At 34.2% G+C, this 20,865-nt stretch overlaps 1 protein-coding gene across 1 annotated transcript in view; it reads left to right on the top strand.

The window, feature by feature from the left end:
* Positions 1–20,865, top strand: part of LOC117325655 (diphosphoinositol polyphosphate phosphohydrolase 2-like) — a 35,266-nt gene that overhangs the window by 7,241 nt on the left and 7,160 nt on the right. Inside the window, exon 3 of the mRNA XM_033882051.1 lies at positions 636–720. Within this exon, the coding sequence (XP_033737942.1) occupies positions 636–720 (85 nt within the window). The remainder of the gene's footprint in view (positions 1–635; positions 721–20,865) is intronic.

Here is a 20,865-nt window from a genome sequence, read left to right as displayed (position 1 = left end):
TTTTATTTTGCATAATTGAAATTGATTTGCAACACAACCACTTCCTATTAGTCAGTCATATAAAAATTAAAGGGCCATGTTAGCTTATGCCATATGATGCGCTGCGTCTGTTGTCCATCCACCTGTCGTCTGTCATTATATGTCTCTCTGGTATCTGTCTGTACGGCAATTACCTAAGGTGCCTAGTCATGATATTCGGCTAATAGGTGGCGGGATGGAGCCCTACAAATTGTAAAAAAAAGAAATGATCTTTGCTTATATTCAAGGTCACAGGAGTCAAAAGCGTTAAAACCATTAAACTTCTTCTGCTTAACCAAAAGGTCTAGAAGCATGATATTTTGATATTTAGTTCATAGGTTCCTGGGATGAAGCCTCGCACAAAGTTTGAAAAGAGATGACTTTAACCCATATATTCAAGGTCACAGGGGTCAAAGTTAAAACATTCAAATGACTTCTTCTCACAAACCAAAATGTCCAGAATTATGATGTTACGTAGGTTCCTTGGATGGAACCAACAAAGTTTGCATATAGATATGACCTTGAGCCATATTTAGGTCACAGATCTAGAGGTCAAATTGTTTAAAACATGTTAAGGATTTCTACTGATTAATTATTGTCTTGTGTTGTCACTCCAGAATAAAGACAAGAACCACAGGACAACAGTGTATGTGTTTGTAGTGACTGAGCTGATGGATGATTGGGAAGATAAAAGAGCTATGGGTAAGTGTCTCCACATAACTGTAACCTTTCATCATAAATCACACACTTCTTAATATATTTAGCAATGATTTTCTACACATTGGCAAATGTATGTTATTGCAGGAGTTGATCAAGGATTTTGGCAAAGGAGCTGTTCAACATTTGCTTTCTTTTTGTGATTCTTTACTTAAGAATTGGCATGATGTATAACTTCATTAGTTTGATATATACATGCAGCCCACCCTTGTCTATTGCAGTTAGTTGAGATGCATACTTATACTTTTGTTATTGTAGTTCAATTAGTCCAACCCTACTTTACATTTATGTTGGCCCCTGCATGCCATGGGCCAGGGACTCATTACAGGAAAAACATGGTACTGACTGCACACCATGAGTACCATGAGTTAAAAAAAGGGGTATGAGTTACTTTGAAACCTCTACATCATAAAACTAATACATTTTATATATAAATATTATAATATATAACTCCGACCCCTCTAGCCTCTGTAGCGGCTTGGCTGACCTAATCACTATACTGTATAGAAGAATCAGCAATCCATTGCAAGGAACAATCTGGGATAGTGGGATGATTACCTTGAAGTTGAGATCCTGATCACTATGTGGTGAAAATATATAAATTTAAAGTGATACTGACAACATCCCAGATTGTCAGGACATACAATCAGCTGTGTGGGAAACACTGTCATATTCAACTTTAAGTCATTTTACTACGAATTATGTTTATATTGGAAACCTTTTCAGCAGGAAAATTTCATCTGTAGCTTTAATATGTATGTATTAGAAAGTAGACATTGATATGTCATCTGCCCTGTCTTCATTGTTTGGAAGTCTCATCGGTAATTGTTATCGTGGGTATACCATGTCACAATACATTACATAGAACTTGTATTTACATAACCAGCTCTAGATCTATTGTCACTGTACAATCTAGTCTCTTTTGTGGTTGTTTGCCTTGTCCACATTTGTAATTTTCTGATATTGAAAACCATATATGATCTGTATACATGGCTATATCTAGTCTGATTTGTGTTTCTACAAATGTCATCAGGTCACAATCTCCCTAGCTATACATATATATATGAACTGACACAGTTGTCATTTCTGAGTCCTAGCTCTGCTGATAATGTAGATGTGAACACATTATTTGTACATATATGTAACTGCCATCAGTAATATTGGTTAACTGATTCTGATGTGTATGTTATTGACATCTGTCATCAGATACAGCTAAACATGCTATATAAATGCCAATCTACCTGTCCAGACTGCATGCATAATGGAACTCTCTAGCTGCATACTGTACTCCCTGGCACTGATCATGAATGTTTAGACTCCAGAAATGTATACTGTAATTCTGTGACAACATATTTAATCACTCTCTACTTTAGAATGTAGAAAATTTATATTTGATGTTGAAATAGCCTAAAACATTTTTAATTATGAGGTACAGAATAATGCTTAACAGATTCCTGAATTCGATCAACTTATATACATGTATATATACTGGGTATCCAGATATCTGTTTGGAACATCTGAAATATTTGAATACTTGATTTTATGATATTGAACAAGAATTTTATGACAGTTAAATTTAAACTCTTAGCACACAACTTTAGGTCTCAGTTTACTGATGGAATTCATGACAAACTTACAAATCAGTGACACATCCGGATCCCGTAGCATGTATGTGTGCCGTTCCTTAGATGGGAGGTAGATTGGTGAATGAAAATGGCTTCCTTAATATTGAACAATGGCTTTATTTAAATTATTTCTTACAACCAATAAGATCTAATTATGCAATTAATATGATTAATGAACATGTACAGTTAAAATTATCTTAATGAAATGACTTATATGTATACCCAAGAAAATTTGTTGTTGTTGGGTTTATCTCTTATCATTTTAAGGCAGTCTATCTTTGTAGTAGCTGGTGGCTACCTCTCTGAATAGCATGGTAAGACCGGTTGCATTCCATCCAGAGCAATAAGGGAAAACTGTCTTGTCTAAGGACATGACAACCATAAATGCACAGACCAGTCCGTTTCTCAGTATCCCAAGAAACACAAACTGCTAGGAATAGAGAGCAATGAACCACACCTCTGATCTTTTCCTGAGGTTATGTAGGGCAGATTTAAAGTCCTAACTGACTGAGCTATTGCAGCCCCATCATTTGCCATTTATCTCTTGGAATATCATCAAGATTTTATACCGCTATTAGAAAGATCACTTATGTCAATTAAGGTAAAAATTAGAACAAAAAATTCCATATCATTAGAGATGCTACTTATAAATTTATGATCAATATAAATTCTAAAATATATACTTCATTTACCACTACTCAGCCATTTGGAATGGAAGATGATACAGATCATGTCAGATGATGTTTGATTTACAATTAGTGGAATATCAGGATACACTCTCAGAGGACAGATATTGGAATTCAACTTCTTGATTATTAGTAATTATACATACTGAGAGCTGTGGATAGGGGTCAGTGTCAACAAGATCTGTGTCCACAGTTAGGGTTTGCCACCATAAATATTTGTTTAACATGCTTCTGATCAAAGTCTGTCCAAAGATAATTTGTTTGTCCAGTGAATAGGAATATGTAATAAAGCCTCATTAGTTTATAATGCAGACAAATCAGCTCATCATTTTCTTAACATTTTAGACATTAAGTAGTCCATCCTCATTTCTTAATGAACAACTCTGATCCAAAGAATTTGATTTGTGGACAAGAATAGATGAAAACAGTCCTAGTGTTGTCTGGTCAAGATCCAGACCTGTGTGAATGGATATTTAGAGTTAACATGTCCATATCTAGATATATAATGTATAGTGTCCAAATCAGAATCAGTGTTGGAAAGTCCTGTTCCAGATCTATTCCAGTTGTCACCCATATTGTAAAGATTACAGACTTTATAGAAAGCCAAACGTTTGATTTCAGTTGTTTATTATAATCTAAGAGTTGATTTATGGCATTGCTCTCTTATTAATTTGATTGACATCATCCAGGTTAAGTCAGAGGTGCCTTTGTGCCTCCATGTGATACAGTTATAATGATTTTTCATAAATGTGTATAAAAAAAATCTTAATGGAGTGAATCCATACCTTACTCTAGTGTTCAGCTGTAAACAGGTCTATGTATAGAGGTATATTATTGATGATGGTATCAGCAAAATCTGGAGTCCTTAATTACTTTTAGTTTGAATATGGTAAATTTTATTCCCATCAGTGTTTGATGGGCCTAAAAAAAACATAATATAATATAATAAACAGAATTTTCTTTTGTGGTCCAGTAAATTGCTATCAATTTATAAGATTCCAAATGATTTATTAGGCTGTATACATGTGATACCTACTATAAATTTGTTTTCTTGATTCCACTATTATTGGTATTCTCGTTTCACAGTTATTGATGTACTTGTACAACATATTGTTGTCGTCGGGGTTTATCAGTAAAACTGTCCGGTTTGACGAAGGCTATGGGATTACAGACTATTTTGTCCGATCAATACCATGGGAGCTGTTATAATGCAGCATCAGAGGCCATGTCCACCGGATGTATGTTCAAAAATAGTACAGTATATAGCTATAGATTATTACTATTTTTAGAGTAGAACTGAATCTCTATAAATATATGAATAATAGCATAAACAATCAGGCATTGGAGACATTAAAATGAATATTTTTCTAAAGCACTCAATTGTTTGTTTTGAATATATTTCCTGCACTCGATACACTTTAAATGTTGCAGATGCTGAATTCAAGCTACATTTCACATTCCGATGAATTTAATCTTATCTATAATCATTTGCTAGGAAACTGTTAAATTTTACAATGATGTCTTTCACTTGTGGTGACTAAATCGCCAGTGCAAGCATATTTATTACCTAGACACTACACTATGGCTACCATGTACATCTACTTTACATATATAAAACATTGAATAGGAATGGATTTTGCATCTGTTTGCGGTGCTCGTTATTATTATACTGGAGAATACAGTGATAATAATTGTCACCTTCTTCATTGTAGTAGTATACTGGCTTGGTGCTATGAGGAATTTAATTTAGCTTGATGGGTAGTGCAGCAGACTAGCAAGCCAGGGGTCGTTGGTTCGATTCCCAATGGAGGCATAAAATACTACTAACATTCCTTTATATAGCTGTGCATCTGTGAGATATGGAACTACAGATCAGTGAATCCAATTTATATTGAATTGTCTTTGAAGTTCAGCACTAGGTGACTGATGCAAATATTGAAAGGATGACCATATATAGTTGTATATAAACATTGATATACAAAACAGTTGTTTTTCGTTTTTTACCCACATCAAAATGTGACATTCTCTTTTTTTGTTAACTATGAATAATTAATTGTCAATACTACTGTACAAGATGGCAGTTTTGTTAAGGAAACAGCATGCAATAAATTGAAAACAATGATTGATTCATTAGAAACTTTAGATTATCTCTGCTTGGTTTCTCCAGGAAAATAATTGACAAGACTATGTTCATATGTTCAGTATTAAATCGATAAAACACTGAAACAGATTATGTATTATATATAAGCTACTCATGAAGTTTTCAATTACCACAATGGACAAATGAAGAATGTATAAACTCTGATTATAAAAGACTGACAAGGATATATGTTCATTGATACTACAGTAGATATATTATCTGATGATACACCTATATCTTATAGCCATGTTCATGGTCTAGACTGACAGGTTCTTGCTGACCATGAAGTTATATGAGTAGAAAATATTGATAAAGGTGTGTTTGATTGGTGTACACATATATTACTACACAGTGATACACTAAATGTGGAACATAATAAATTTCATTGTAAATTTATACAAATATTTATATGTAATATGTATGTGATGTTCGATTCTGTAAAGCATATGGGTGAATTAACAGATGTTTCAAATAATATTAATACTACTTATATAAGGATAGTTTCATAATTGTTGAACTCTGATCTAACTTTAGATAGATGTGGGTTAAGGCTAACTACATTATATTGTCATCAACTAAATATATATAATTTGGGTACAGGCCAGGGCCATGACGAAATCATTAATTTAAACATGCCAAGAAAGGTTATATATGTGCACTTTGGCTTCGCATATACAAAATGTATATATATCGACCATTATAACCAATTGCATTTATTCATTTTTGATTTTTTACATAATATTATTATCATTATTTATTTTTTATCATTTTACATCCTTTGCTATTTTGGGATCTGAGGTGTCATTTAATTTGGACTAAAGAATTTGAAAATGAAGATTGTCTATGTAAAAAACGTGTAATTATAACAATGGTATCTATATAGCTACTTCCTGTCACTCATCACTGGTACTGTAGGTTTCTATCCTGTTATCAATAATAATAGGTAGCATTATGATGTGTACTATAGAAATGTATCAAAATGTCTATATACCAGTCTTATGTACTTATGTATTATTCTTATGTATTATTTAGGTAAGAGATTATAGCAGTGAATTTAACTAGATTACAGGAATGGGGCGTAAATCTTTTGTCCTGCCATGATTGACAAAGGATCATAGTGGTATTATATACAGGTTCATTGATTACTCCTGGCTTCAGTATTGTTCTTAGTTCCTTGTATTGGTCTAATGCATTTGTATGTCTATTCACAATTGGGGAAACAATATCATTTGTGGCAGTGGTAAATTATGTAGTGGCTTATATATAGCAGCCACTTGTTCCTGGCTCTACTACTAGACGGAATTTCTGTTTGATGCAATCTATTTGAGCACTTGACTAGTGATTTGCAGTACAATGTTTGACACCCAGAGAAAACACAAAAGTTGGTTTTGCCATTTAGAAATATATGGTCATAAAGAAATGAATTTGATAAAATGAGATTTGACTAAAAAAAAATTCATAAAATTGCTCCTACTTGGGAATTTGGGATATCAATATTGCCAACAAAATCGGTTGAGTGAAAATTTGAAAGCAGGGATATCTGACCTCTACAATGAAAAGTTGAAGCTGTAATTAAGATACTTTTTCAATAGAGATATTTATTTCAACTGCACTATGCTATGAAGCGAAAATGTATTGCTGGACTTTTAAAGATATGCATATACAGTAGTGTATATTGAATTATAAAAATTATCTTATTCAAGTATAAGTGGTATTATATATATATGTGGATCAGATTTATTATGCAAACAAAATATTTCAAAGGTGAAAGCTACAACAAATTCTGAAGACTGTCGAGCATTCACAAATTTTGAAAGAGTCATGAGGGGTGGGCTGTGAATCTGAATGTTATATGTATCAAAGACCTCAGAATTATCTGCCATGAATACTTGCACATATAAGTGTATATACATAAGCTTATCAGATAATATTCAATACAAAATGAAAATTATGTCACAACATTCAATTTCAGAAAGAAAATGTGTATGGGTAATGGAATTTCATGAAAGCCATTGGGCATACGATTGGGAATAAAATGGTCCTTAATCCGGATTGACTCATTACCGGTAATCAATACCAACTAGATCATAACTGGTAATCAATACTTTTTGACTGAAATACAGTTTCAGCCAGTAAGGTATTGTTCTATATATACTCTTTAATAATACTCTGTAGGGTATAATCTTTGTAATCGTAGTATAGAGTCATGCATTAAAAATGTGAATTGATTGAAAAATAAGGTACAACTAAGCTACATTCATGCCTCTTTCTACATGTACATTGATATCAGCCAGTAAAAATTTGTCTATTGATTCCTTTTGATGATGATGATATGATGATGATGACGATGACAATGACGATGATGATGCCTGTTTCTCAGTTCAGTATCATCTGTAGCGCCTGAAACCTTTATATACTCATCAGATCTCGACAAACCTATTTTAGTATACTGTCTACATCCTTCCCTCTGTCTGTCCAATAATTGGCTTTTTTCAGTGGTCGAAGTCAGATAATGTGTTATTGTCCAATGTATTGGCATGAATGTTCTTGTGTGGCCTAACAATAATAGTATTGAATCAATTTATTATTGTAATTCCTATTCTTTCAAATTTTTGACGTTTTTTTTTTTTTTTGAGGGGGGTGGGGGGGGGGGGAGGTAATTAAGTTTTTAATATGATCAGCCAGGCATATTATGCATCTGTTTGTAGTGTTCTTGTTCTGTCTTGCATGCTGGACATAGGATAAAATTTCAATCGGTTAGTTTACCACGAATCATGTGTATCCAGAAATAATTTTACCCATCCAGGACATAATTATATAAGAGTGTACGTATTTAGAAAATGTTCTCCGGATTCTTTAGGTGTCCTATTCTTGTGAGTGCACATGTATGATTATAATTTATATGTATTAGGAGCTGATCAGCTACTGTAGGCATTTAGATGATAATATTTACATTGCATGATATTTGGTCATACAAATAAACCATACAAACAGATATAGTTTGGGATGATGCAATGGTTTAGTTTAGAATAAAAGATTTGGTTGATTTATGATTCTTATTCTCTTTCAATCAAACTTCACAAGTCTCCTTCATGTCCTTGATTATTGCAAATAAAAAAGATTAGGTCAGTACAGTTGTACCCTTAATTTAGCAGTCAGTACAGTTGTACCCTTAATTTAGCAGTCAGTACAGCTGTACCCTTAATTTAGCAGTGAGTAGAGTTGTACCCTTAATTTAGCAGTCAGTACAGCTGTACCCTTAATTTAGCAGTGAGTAGAGTTGTACCCTTAATTTAGCAGTCAGTACAGTTGTATAACCTTAATTTAGCAGTGAGTAGAGTTGTACCCTTAATTTAGCAGTCAGTACAGTTGCACCCTTAATTTAGCAGTCAGTACAGCTGTACCCTTAATTTAGCAGTCAGTACAGTTACCTTAATTAAGAACTGTTTACTTGGTAGATGTATGTAGTTATCATTGCTACATGAACATGTACTTATGAACAAAGTTGTTCTAAAACTGATATTTTGATATCTGTAATTTTGTACAGTTTCTCAATTCCAGAAAATAACAATATATTCTTACTTTTATGTTGGAGTTTTGTTTTTGTACAAGCACAAGTAGGCACTTCATCAGGCGTGTTGTAGAGAAGTGGTTATCTTTACTGCTGAGTGGTAAGAAGAAGGTTTGTACACTGGTTCAACATCAAGTTCTGCAGACAATGCTGATGTTTTGACACTATCTATGCAAACATGTACATCTGCTGTGGTGTTCTATCGCTTTCCTCCAGTGTGGTCTACACACTTAAAATCCTCGGCTTTGAAAAACACTTTGCTAATGCTATCTAGAATTCATAATTTAGTGGTTCCTGTGGAAAGTTGGGAGATGATCTGGTCACAGCAGGATATCAATTAATCTTGGGGTACAGTATGGTATGGTATTATATAAACCTAAAATACAAATACAAATACTTCAAAGCACCAAGAAAACGGGTTCCAGAAAGATAATAAGCATGTGTTCTCAGCTTGACATTAAACTAGTAATCAGTTATATATGGATTTTTGGTGAAGAAAAATAATTTAGAAGGCAGCACTGTTCCTACAACGCCAAGCTACAAAATGGATGAGCCATGGTAGGTCACAGTGGGCCAGTCATAACAAAAAGATGACCATGTCAAATTATTGAATGGTTGTCTGCTAGAAGCTGATTTAGTTCCGGAAAATATCGCCTTAAAACAAATAAGTATATGTATGTTGATGCATCAAGGCTGAAATGATATTTTGTATCTAGGCCTGAAGATTAGACAATGAAAAGATCAGGGGGGGGGGGGGGGGGGGTTCTGCACTTTTATGTCAAGGATTGTATTCTAATATTTTTCAGACTGTCAAATGTATATTGAATGTATTTAATGAAAATCTTCATAGATGCTTGCCTAATCTAATTATCACTTCATCCTGTCTTGTACTAGTTGCTGCAGTTGAAAAAGAAAATTTGACTTGTTTCTAGTCATATCTTAATGCTACTTCAGTAACATTTCTTACTGTCACATGTATTTCACATGCTTCGTTGAAGTGAAGTAGCTCACTAGCCTACTAATTGTGGTAATTATCCTTAGCCAGCTGTGTGTCCAGACACCTTACAATTACGGGGATGAATTATGGTGGAATTTCAAGGTACCAGTGTATACACTATATACACACAAACGTAAGTATTCCCAGGATCAATCGAAAGGTTAGCTAATAGCAGGTACAATATATAGACTTGGGAGTGGTACACCCATGTTTCGTCTTTGTATGTAACTGGATTATGATACAATCAACATAATATTGTAAATTGAAGCAGACACACATGTCTATACACCAATACCTGGCGTCTCTCCAGGCATAAATGGGTCGGGGATTATTATGTAATGACCTGATTGGCAAACATCCAATGTCAAGGTTATTGTGATGATGATGATGATGATGATGATGATGACGATGACGATCGATTCAGTGCCATCTTTTTCAATCAATTTTAAACAATGTGTCTGTATTGTTTTTCTTTTCCAAAATCCTCTTGTGAAATTTATCGATGAAGACTGGCTTGGGCAGAATTCCCAAAAATCTTTGTATCATTTTTATGGAAGAGGGAATTTCTTGAAATACTGAAATAGCTTGTATTGCCAAAATTTAACATGGACACATATGGGGGGAAATATTTACAAAATGCTGAATTCAGCATTAATACTGAACACTTTCACTATGTATTTTTGCAGTTCATATTGCTTTTGTCTGCCATCTTTAATTATTCAATGTGGAGCATGTCAAGCTCATTCCTATATATAGTTGCAGAACTTGAAAGTAGTCAGATGACTTAGAAAGCTAAGAGGCTCAAGCTTTGCCTAGTTGATCAACAAATTTGTTGGAAATAGAAATTAAACTAAGAGGATTCCATTTCATCTACTGGTATGTAATTATAACATGTGCAGTCCGTTGATAATTTAAAAGAAATCTATGATGGTACCCAAAATACCAGTGCTTGGCCTCCTGTACCATGTACCAGGGAAGTGGGGGCCGCGGTGGCCGAGTGGTTAAGGTGTACCGACACTGTAACACTAGCCCTCCACCACTGGGTTGCGAGTTCGAAACCTACGTGGGGCAGTTGCAAGGTACTGACCGTAGGCCGGTGGTTTTTCTCCGGGTACTCCGGCTTTCCTTCACCTTTAAAACCTTGCACGTCCTTAAATGACCCTGGCTGTTAATTATATAATAGGACGATAAACAAAAACAAAATCCTGTACCATGGTACAATGTACTTCCCATCAAACTTTGTACCATGATATACGAGTAATACCGCCCACCTAGAAATTTGCAGACATGTTCATGTATTCGAATATCTTTTGTTTGAAAGTTCTAACACTGCATTGCATTCACATATTTCAAAGTACAATGTCCCATACATGGTATTAGCCGATTACAGTTCTTTGTTATACAATGTAGTTCAATTATAGGTAAGTTTACATTCTTAAAGTCCAGCCACGATCATTAGTTGAGACTAAGAGACACAACTGTCCTTGAATGATGGGGACTATTTAAACACAAACTGCTTTGATTTGGTGATGTGGGTTGATGCTAAGTGTGAAAATTAAAATCTATGTTGAATAGATTGAATGAATATCACACTTTACTGACTTGATTCTCAGCTTATTCTGGAAAGAATTTTCAACAAATAAATCAATAATAATATGAATGTACATGTATGTAAATTGATTAATAAGGACACAATTTATACATTAGTGTCTGATTATACAAATGGATGTCAATTGTTCCCAGAAATTAAATGGGGAATAAATTACCATTTTGAAAGGAACTTCATAGTTTTTGTGAATCACAATTACACATTTGACTAATATTTTTTTCCAATTCAACAAATACCTAAAATTGAAGTAAATATTATGATCAGCTCCCTGAGAGATAAGCTGTATAACCTACACTTAAATTAATGTCAATGTCAGCTCCCTGAGAGATAAACTGTATAACCTACACTTAAATAAAGGTCAATGTCAGCTCCCTGAGAGATCAGCTGTATAACCTACACTTAAATTAAGGTCAATGTCAGCTCCCTGAGAGATAAGCTGTATAACCTACACTTAAATTAAGGTCAATGTCAGCTCCCTGAGAGTTAAGCTGTACAACCTACACTTAAATTAAGGTCAATGTCAGCTCCCTGATATATAAGCTGTATAACCTACACTTAAATTAATGTCAATCTCAGCTCCCTGAGAGATAAGCTGTATAACCTACACTTAAGTTAATGTCAATGTCAGCTCCCTGATATATAAGCTGTATAACCTACACTTAAATTAAGGTCACTGTCAGCTCCCTGAGAGATAAGCTGTATAACCTACACTTAAATTAATGTCAATGTAAGCTCCCTGAGAGATAAGCTGTATAACCTACACTTAAATTAATGTCAATCTCAGCTCCCTGAGAGATAAGCTGTATAACCTACACTTAAATTAAGGTCAATGTCAGCTCCCTGATATATAAGCTGTATAACCTACACTTAAATTAATGTCAATGTCAGCTCCCTGAGAGATAAGCTGTACAACCTATACTTAAATTAATGTCAATCTCAGCTCCCTGAGAGATAAGCTGTATAACCTACACTTAAATTAATGTCAATCTCAGCTCCCTGAGAGATAAGCTGTATAACCTACACTTAAATTAATGTCAATGTCAGCTCCCTGATATATAAGCTGTATAACCTACACTTAAATCAAGGTCAATGTAAACTCCCTGAGAGATAAGCTGTACAACCTACACTTAAATCAAGGTCAATGTCAGCTCCCTGAGAGATAAGCTGTATAAAGTACACTTAATTTAATGTCAATGTCGGCTCCCTGAGAGATAAGCTGTACAACCTACACTTAAATTAAGGTCACTGTCAGCTCCCTGATATATAAGCTGTATAAATTACACTTAAATTAATGTCACTGTCAGCTCCCTGATATATAAGCTGTATAAATTACACTTAAAGAAAGGTCACTGTCAGCTCCCTGATATATAAGCTGTATAAATTACACTTAAATCAAGGTCAATGTCAGCTCCCTGAGAGATAAGCTGTATAACCTATACTTAAAGTATTGTCACTGTCAGCTCCCTGAGAGATAAGCTGTATAACCTACACTTAAATTAATGTCAATGTCAGCTCCCTGAGAGATAAGCTGTATAACCTACACTTAAATTAAGGTCACTGTCAGCTCCCTGAGAGATAAGCTGTATAACCTACACTTAAATTAATGTCAATGTCAGCTCCCTGAGAGATAAGCTGTACAACCTACACTTAAATTAAGGTCACTGTCAGCTCCCTGAGAGATAAGCTGTATAACCTACACTTAAACCAAGGTCAATGTCAGCTCCCTGAGAGATAAGCTGTATAACCTACACTTAAATTAATGTCAATCTCAGCTCCCTGAGAGATAAGCTGTATAACCTACACTTAAATTAATGTCAATGTCAGCTCCCTGAGAGATAAGCTGTACAACCTACACTTAAATTAATGTCAATGTCAGCTCCCTGAGAGATAAGCTGTACAACCTACACTTAAATTAAGGTCAATGTCAGCTCCCTGAGAGATAAGCTGTATAACCTACACTTAAATTAAGGTCAATGTCAGCTCCCTGAGAGATAAGCTGTATAACCTACACTTAAATTAAGGTCAATGTCAGCTCCCTGAGAGATAAGCTGTATAACCTACACTTAAATTAATGTCAATGTCAGCTCTTTGATATATAAGCTGTATAACCTACACTTAAATCAAGGTCAATGTCAGCTCCCTGAGAGATAAGCTGTACAACCTACACTTAAATTGAACTCAATGTCAGCTCTTTGATAGGTAAGTTGTACAACCTACACTTAAACTAAAGGTCAATTTCACCTCCCTGGTAATCAAGCAAGTTATATACTTAATGGACATGATGTTTCATCCAAAAAAGGTACAAACAGGCTGTTATTCCTGTGTCATCTGTACACACTTGTAGATTAAGGTAAATTGTATGAAATGTTACATAGGACATAGCGAGTCACATACACTATAACTTCATCTGGTGTTCATGCCTGAGATTTGTTGGGGAAATGTTTAGGCATCATGTCACTCACCTGTTTACATATTGGCAGATATTCGGAAGGATTAGTGAGCCTGTCCAACAAAAAACTTTAAGGTTTACCTTTAAACTCGCCCATCAGACAGGCCGTTGGATGGACGGCCTAGCTATCTTGGAGATGGATAGTTTGGAGGATTGCCCAAACCCCAACATTCAGCCAACATTTACTTATCTCTCTTGTTTTATACTGGAAGTTTGTGTGAAATTGTAAACAGGTTCATTATGGGGTAAAAGTTTAATGATAGATTTAAGGATTATAGATAAGAGTTTTACAACTAATCAAATAAGGAGTTGTTGGCAGTCAGAGACAATCTAGTCAAAAAGCACATATCGCTTGTGCATACACTTTGTAAATATGACATATTTTGTTCTTCAGAAATATGTAAGAGAATTCTATGAATTTGTTTGTAAATGTGTATCATCAAAATGAACAGGGATATTGGGTTGAAGCTGTACATTTATATACTATATATGAAAGCAGGAAAGGAGGTTTTACATATATCACATTGACAAAATATAACATTGGTGTTACATGTTAAACGTGGCAAGAGAAAGCTTCGGTGGCATGTATGTCTAATGGCGAAAAGGAAAAAGTTTGTCTGGTGAAAATATTGATTTTTCAGTCGGTTATCTTTCGATCATTGAGACTTGTGGTAGGGGCTCTGTCAAGAGCTCAATTTATCATGATCAATTTGATCTTCAAAATTTATGAAAATTGAAGACTCTGTTATACCCTTTGATTTCCTTTATCTCGGCTCACTGCTTACTTCCCATCATCTAAATACTACGTATACACTATAGCAATCCAATCATAGGATTGTACGAAGATGATCCCTTGTAAACGAAGATGATCCCGTGTAAACGACATGTAACACCAACACTTGATTACAATTTGATAGTCGTCATTGACGAGGTAAAACGGTCAAAGGTCACACTTGAACAATTTTCAGATAAATATTTGTTAACATATATATCTTACAAACCGTGTGTCTAGACCCTAACAGGTTAGATACATATTTACATAATAGGATAGTAATGGGACATTCTACACTAGATTAGAGCTGGGTGATCTGTCAGCATTGACAAGGTAAAATGGTCAAAGGTCACACTTGAGTGTAAATTTTGAAGTTAAATATCTGTTTACATAATCTTATATAAACCTGTTGTCTAGAGCCTAACAGGTTAGATACATATTTATCTACCATACATGGTAATGAGACGCTCTGCACCAGAGTTGGGTGATCATTCATAAGGTTTAAGACCTTGAGGTTTAAGGTCATTTTTGAAGTTTATGTACTTGCATATCACTTCAAATCCAGCAAAAAGTTGGTACCTCAACATTGATACAGTTATCAGGTGTTTGTCTGGGAGTAGGGTTATTCAGGAAATTTGAGTGATTCATATGGTGGTTTGTTTCAGTTCCAATAAAGATAGAGATCTCTGGCTATATAGCTTTCACTGACAAATGGATTAGCTCTTACACAAATCCCTGTTTATTCTGCTCCGTTTGTCCATTATAGTGTATTGATATTACCAGGCCTGCAGCTATCACACTATATATGGTTAAGAAAATGTATTCTAAGCCATTAATCCATTGTGGAGTCATTTTGTGTATTAATTGAAATTTCTCCATTATTATAGGATAAGGTCTTTATTGGCAGGGTGCTGATAAAATCCATGGTTAAAGAGATTGGTACACATTTTCTTGACGTTCATGATCATGATGGATCTGAAGACACCAGCTTAGACAATGAACATCTCCGAAACATAATTGGAATACTGTTGAGATATATCCTTCACTTCATTACATTTCAAAACACCAAATATAGTTCAGATATTAGCATGACTATTATGTTCACACCTCAAGTAAGGCCTGTCTGAATAGAACACAGGGTAAAGCCTAATTTAATAGGTAACCTTTTTTTAAGGAAATAAGAGAGTTATCCCCCTTTAACACCAATATATGACTCCACTGAATGATAGAGTATGATAAGATAGCATCAGTAATGGCTGCTGGTGGTTCCAGTCTGGTACATGATCAATACTCCACATTGTTTACACCGCCCTGTACGAATTTGTTGACTGTGTGTGATTGCTAGATCTTTAATCCCAACACAGAACAACAAATATTCCACTTGTTTCTCTCCAAATCACTGATATAGGTCAATACAATTGTTTAGAGAACATATTTGCCAGAAATCTTCTTCTGTGTATTTTGAATTTTAAACATTGACTCTTGTGATTGTGATTGTGTACATTTTGTTTAACAATGAAGTTAGTGAACCCTAGCTAGCTGTGACCCTGTAGTATAGTGGTACTCATTCAACACATATTAGAAAAGAGTTTAAACAAGACCTTATATTGGATTTGTATCAGTTGTATACTGTTAATTACTTTTTAAATGTCCTGTTTTATTAATATTTAGCCAGACTGCTTATCATGAAACCATGATAATGATTTTTTACTTCATGTCTAATATGTATCATGTGAAGTGAACAAGAACAATTCTCAAATATGAAAATTTAAAGGTAGATGGTTCAACTATAACCTACAGATCCTGCAGGTCCATGATTTCATCATATCCAAAAGATCATGGCTAGAAGTCAAGGATTGTTATGGCTATTCTGATCAATGATTAGCTTCTTAACATCTGAATCATTTCTTATGAAACTTCATTTTGGATACGTTTACCATGCAATTGGCTGTAGTATGTCATGGTAAATTTAAGGAGATGTTTACTTTACATACTTGAGTGTTCTTGTTCAGATAGGTTTTTGGTGAAAATTACTGCCTTAGAGTGTTGGCAAGGTTTTATCACTAATTGTTTTGAGTTTCATTGAAAATTAAATCTGTTACCGATAACATTTTTTGTTCATTTGATAGAGTACCTATACAACAATTTATATTCTCTTTAAAGTTTCAATTCATTTATGGCCCCCGCTGTGAAGTTATTTGGATTCGAGTTATTATGTGATATTGAAAGCTGTTAAAACTTAACTGCCTGAATTGAAATGATGGAAGTCTAAAGGTGAAGTTGTGTTTACTTTATAATGGTGGAAGTGTTGAGTATGTATGGTGGAAGATTGTGTAAACAACACCAAGAGGAATTATTGATCTGCTTCTCCATTATAAATATGGCATGGTATCCGTTACTGCTTCTCTTCTGATGTTCAAGACAAAATCTCTACACAAACATTAATAAACTTATTATCATTTTACAAATACTTGCCTGGAGGTAATTAACCAGCATGTGAGAATCCAACACATATTGGAAATATATGCATTAATGGAGATCTAGAGAAGAAGAGAAAGTGCTGTTGGGGTTACGAGAAATGAATGTGAGGATGGAGAAGCTAGGGCAGTTAATCAGTGCATGTATAAACTCAATAGTCTAATAAGTATAATGTGCTATAATGGTCAGGTCAGATAAAAGGATTCCTTTGTGAATTACTGTTTATAATTAAATCTCAGATTTTATAATTGATACCAACATAGAATCAGTTTTTAACAGCTCTCTATATTTTTGTTACAATTGTTTTCCAACAGAGGTGCGTGATATTGATAGTGGAAGTACAGTGTAGTAGACATGTTTAATCCTTAAAGGAATATTCCACACGAGTTTTTATAAAGATTGCACCAAAGCATCTGCTTATGTTCTTATGGAAATCATATACCTCAGTTTACCACAGACTAACAATAATTCTATGTATATCTAGATAGATTGATTTATAAACATTCCCATGGCCCTGATTGTGTCACAACAGGTTACATTTTATTAGGCATTAGAAAGAGTTCTTAAAAGGTGCAAAACAGCCAGAAATTGTCTGACTGGAACCACGATAATAAACCAATGATTTGGATCCACATTCCTGATACCGTCAAGCTAACAAATAATCTGATACCGTCAAGCTAACAAATAATCTGATACTGTCAAGCTAACAAATAATCTGATACCATCAAGCTAACAAATAATCTGATACCGTCAAGCTAACAAATAATCTGCTGTTGATTTGTACAGTTGGCTATACATTATTAATGTGGTAGAAAGCTTGATTTGCTGTATAAGTCTGATGATGTACAATTGTGCAAAGTATATACAATTTGCCAGAGAAATAAGTGGATCATGTATATCATATTTACCTGTTATAAGTCATTGTGTCAATAACGTGTATTTTCTGTGATTAATGTTGAGTCGACATACATATACATGTGTTAAACATTTACTGTGGCACCTCAAGGATAGCTGATCATGCATGTACATGTATTTACCATTCATGAGGCAGTGGAGATACACATGGTGCAATCAGAGTAAATAAGCTTCTCATAAGTAAATGTTAACAGGTACCGTCGGGTAGACAGAGAAAATAAGCTTCTCATAAGTAATTGTTAACAGGTACTGTTAGGTAGACAGAGAAAATAAGCTTCTCATAAGTAAACGTTAACAGGTACTGTCAAGTATACAGAGAAAATAAGCTTCTCATAAGTAAATGTTAACAGGTACTGTTAGGTAGACAGAGAAAATAAGCTTCTCATAAGTAAATGTTAACAGTTACTGTCGGGTAGACAGAGTAAATAAGCTTCTCATAAGTAAATGTTAACAGGTAAGGTCAGGTAGACAGAGAAAATAAGCTTCTCATAAGTAAATGTTAACAGGTACTGTCGGGTAGACAGAGTAAATAAGCTTCTCATAAGTAAATGTTAACAGGTACTGTTAGGTAGACCGAGAAAATAAGCTTCTCATAAGTAAATGTTAACAGGTACTGTCGGGTAGACAGAGTAAATAAGCTTCTCATAAGTAAATGTTAACAGGTACTGTTAGGTAGACCGAGAAAATAAGCTTCTCATAAGTAAATGTTAACAGGTACTGTTAGGTAGACAGAGTAAATAAGCTTCTCATAAGTAATTGTTAACAGGTACTGTTAGGTAGACACGCATGATCAGGACATGGTATACACATCAATGAATTCATATACATTGTATTTCAAAAGTAAAATGCATGTACTTGTGCATTATTCCTAGCTTTAAAACACACAATTCAAATTGTCCATGGTCTGATGTCTGTAGTCTGTCATTAATGATCATTATCACTATTTCTTGAGACTTGCTTGAAAGATCTTTCTCAAGTCTCATTTAAAGGTCCCTCCTGATTCAAAGCTGTCCATGTTTGATTTTGAAACCCACCAGAAAAGAAATGGGCCAACAGACAGCCATATTTGATTTTGATATGTGAAGTTTGTTATCAATTTTTAGCTCATCTGGTCCAAAGGGCCAATAATTAGCTTATGTCATGGCACAGTGTCCCTCCTATGTCATTCTTGGTTTGTCAAATTTACACTACTTGTCCTGAACTACTAAGCAGATTTATGCACAAAATTGGTTAAAATCCAATTCTTCTGTATGAATGAAAGCATTTGATTTAAAGCATCCTTAGAAGAAGAGGAACCAGTTTTGTATAAACAGTGAGCCTCTTGTTTTCAGAAAGTTTTTCAATGTTATATCAAATGACGCAAATTGTACAAATGATAATTTTGGCAGAATTTGGAAGTGAGTTGGCATTGAACTCTGATTGACATTGTAAATTATGATAACAGCACTATACCTGAACCTAGTATGAAACACACATCTGTCGTGTTTCTGTAAACAATTTACATTTTTGACTTCTTCTCAGAAACCCCTGAACCACTTTTAATGAAATTTAACAAAAACCTTCCCATCGCCAAAGGTCAACCAAAATGTGAATCATATGGTCCCCACCCTTTAGGGGACAGAGGGACAGGGCCAGAAGGGGTCAAATTGACTGAAATATCAAAAATCTTCTTTTTAAGGTAGAATCAAATACATGTACTCATAAATGGAAGGGTCTTAAAATGCTTTACCAAAATTGTGAATTTCATGACCCTGGGGTCTCACGTTTGCCCCTGGGAAGGGAGTAAACTTTATTATATTTTACTTAGGGATTAAATCACATTTTTGACTATCATTTGTACTCAGGATTGGTCCTTTTATCTTTTTTGGTACCATATATCTTTTGATTATTTAGTTTTTTCTCTTACTTTTTAACACAAATCATATTGTATCTAAAATGTGTAGTTATAATTACCATTCAAAATTAAATATCTAACATATATGTAAACATTACATATATACTTTTACAGATAAGATTGAGTATGATGTCATATTTCATGAAAGGTTTTAAGTGCAATTTTATAATTTTTTCATTCTAATCATAATTTCGGTAAAGTCACACTATATATATAGTCTAGCCAGTGAGTATTTGTATTACAACTTCCAGCAAATGAATTGAGATAGTTAATTACCAGGGTAAATATGTATGAAGCAGTGTTTTGGATAAAAGTATTATGAAATACAGTGATTTACAGAATATAACTGTCAGTGTTACAGATTATTCAGCTGTTTGTTATAAAAAAATCATTTAGATTTATACCAGAGTATTTCCTAAGATAAACTTAGCCATTTCCAGTTGTAAAATAGCTCATTATCACATGTGGAATCTGGTTCCTTACACTTTAATAGATTGTGTTATGTGTTTGTAAAAACACTCGGATGGAAAAGTCTGATTAATTCCAGTATCAGACATATGTTTAAATGTTAATAAAATAGAATGATACCACAAGAATGTATTTTGGAATCTGCTTGTTATCAAAGTTGTTTTTCAACAGAATTTTTACAAAGCTTCAAGGTGTATGATGGTTAATTACCCCATGGAATCAGTCTGACCAATTTTGAATCATCAAATATAACCCCAGAGGGAATCGATGTCTGTGTTGTGTTTGTGCTACAAAAACATTACAATATTGTTGTTGCTGGCATAAATCTCTAATTATATATAAAAAAAAAAAGGGGGGGGGGGGGGGGGGGTGAATATGATTGAGGCATGTATAAAGAACTTGAAGGAAATGAGTATTTTGTTATCAAACCTGAGTCATGACGTCTTGCATACTGGTCTGCATGCATGGTCTCATCAATAACGGTGAACACCACGGCAATGCCACTGTAACACTCAGCACATGCAGA

This window comes from Pecten maximus, chromosome 4 (genome assembly GCF_902652985.1).
Source record: "Pecten maximus chromosome 4, xPecMax1.1, whole genome shotgun sequence".
NCBI classification, from domain to species: Eukaryota; Metazoa; Mollusca; class Bivalvia; order Pectinida; family Pectinidae; genus Pecten; species Pecten maximus.
Note: the sequence above shows the minus strand (reverse complement) of the source record. Positions and strands in the feature narration are given on the sequence as shown.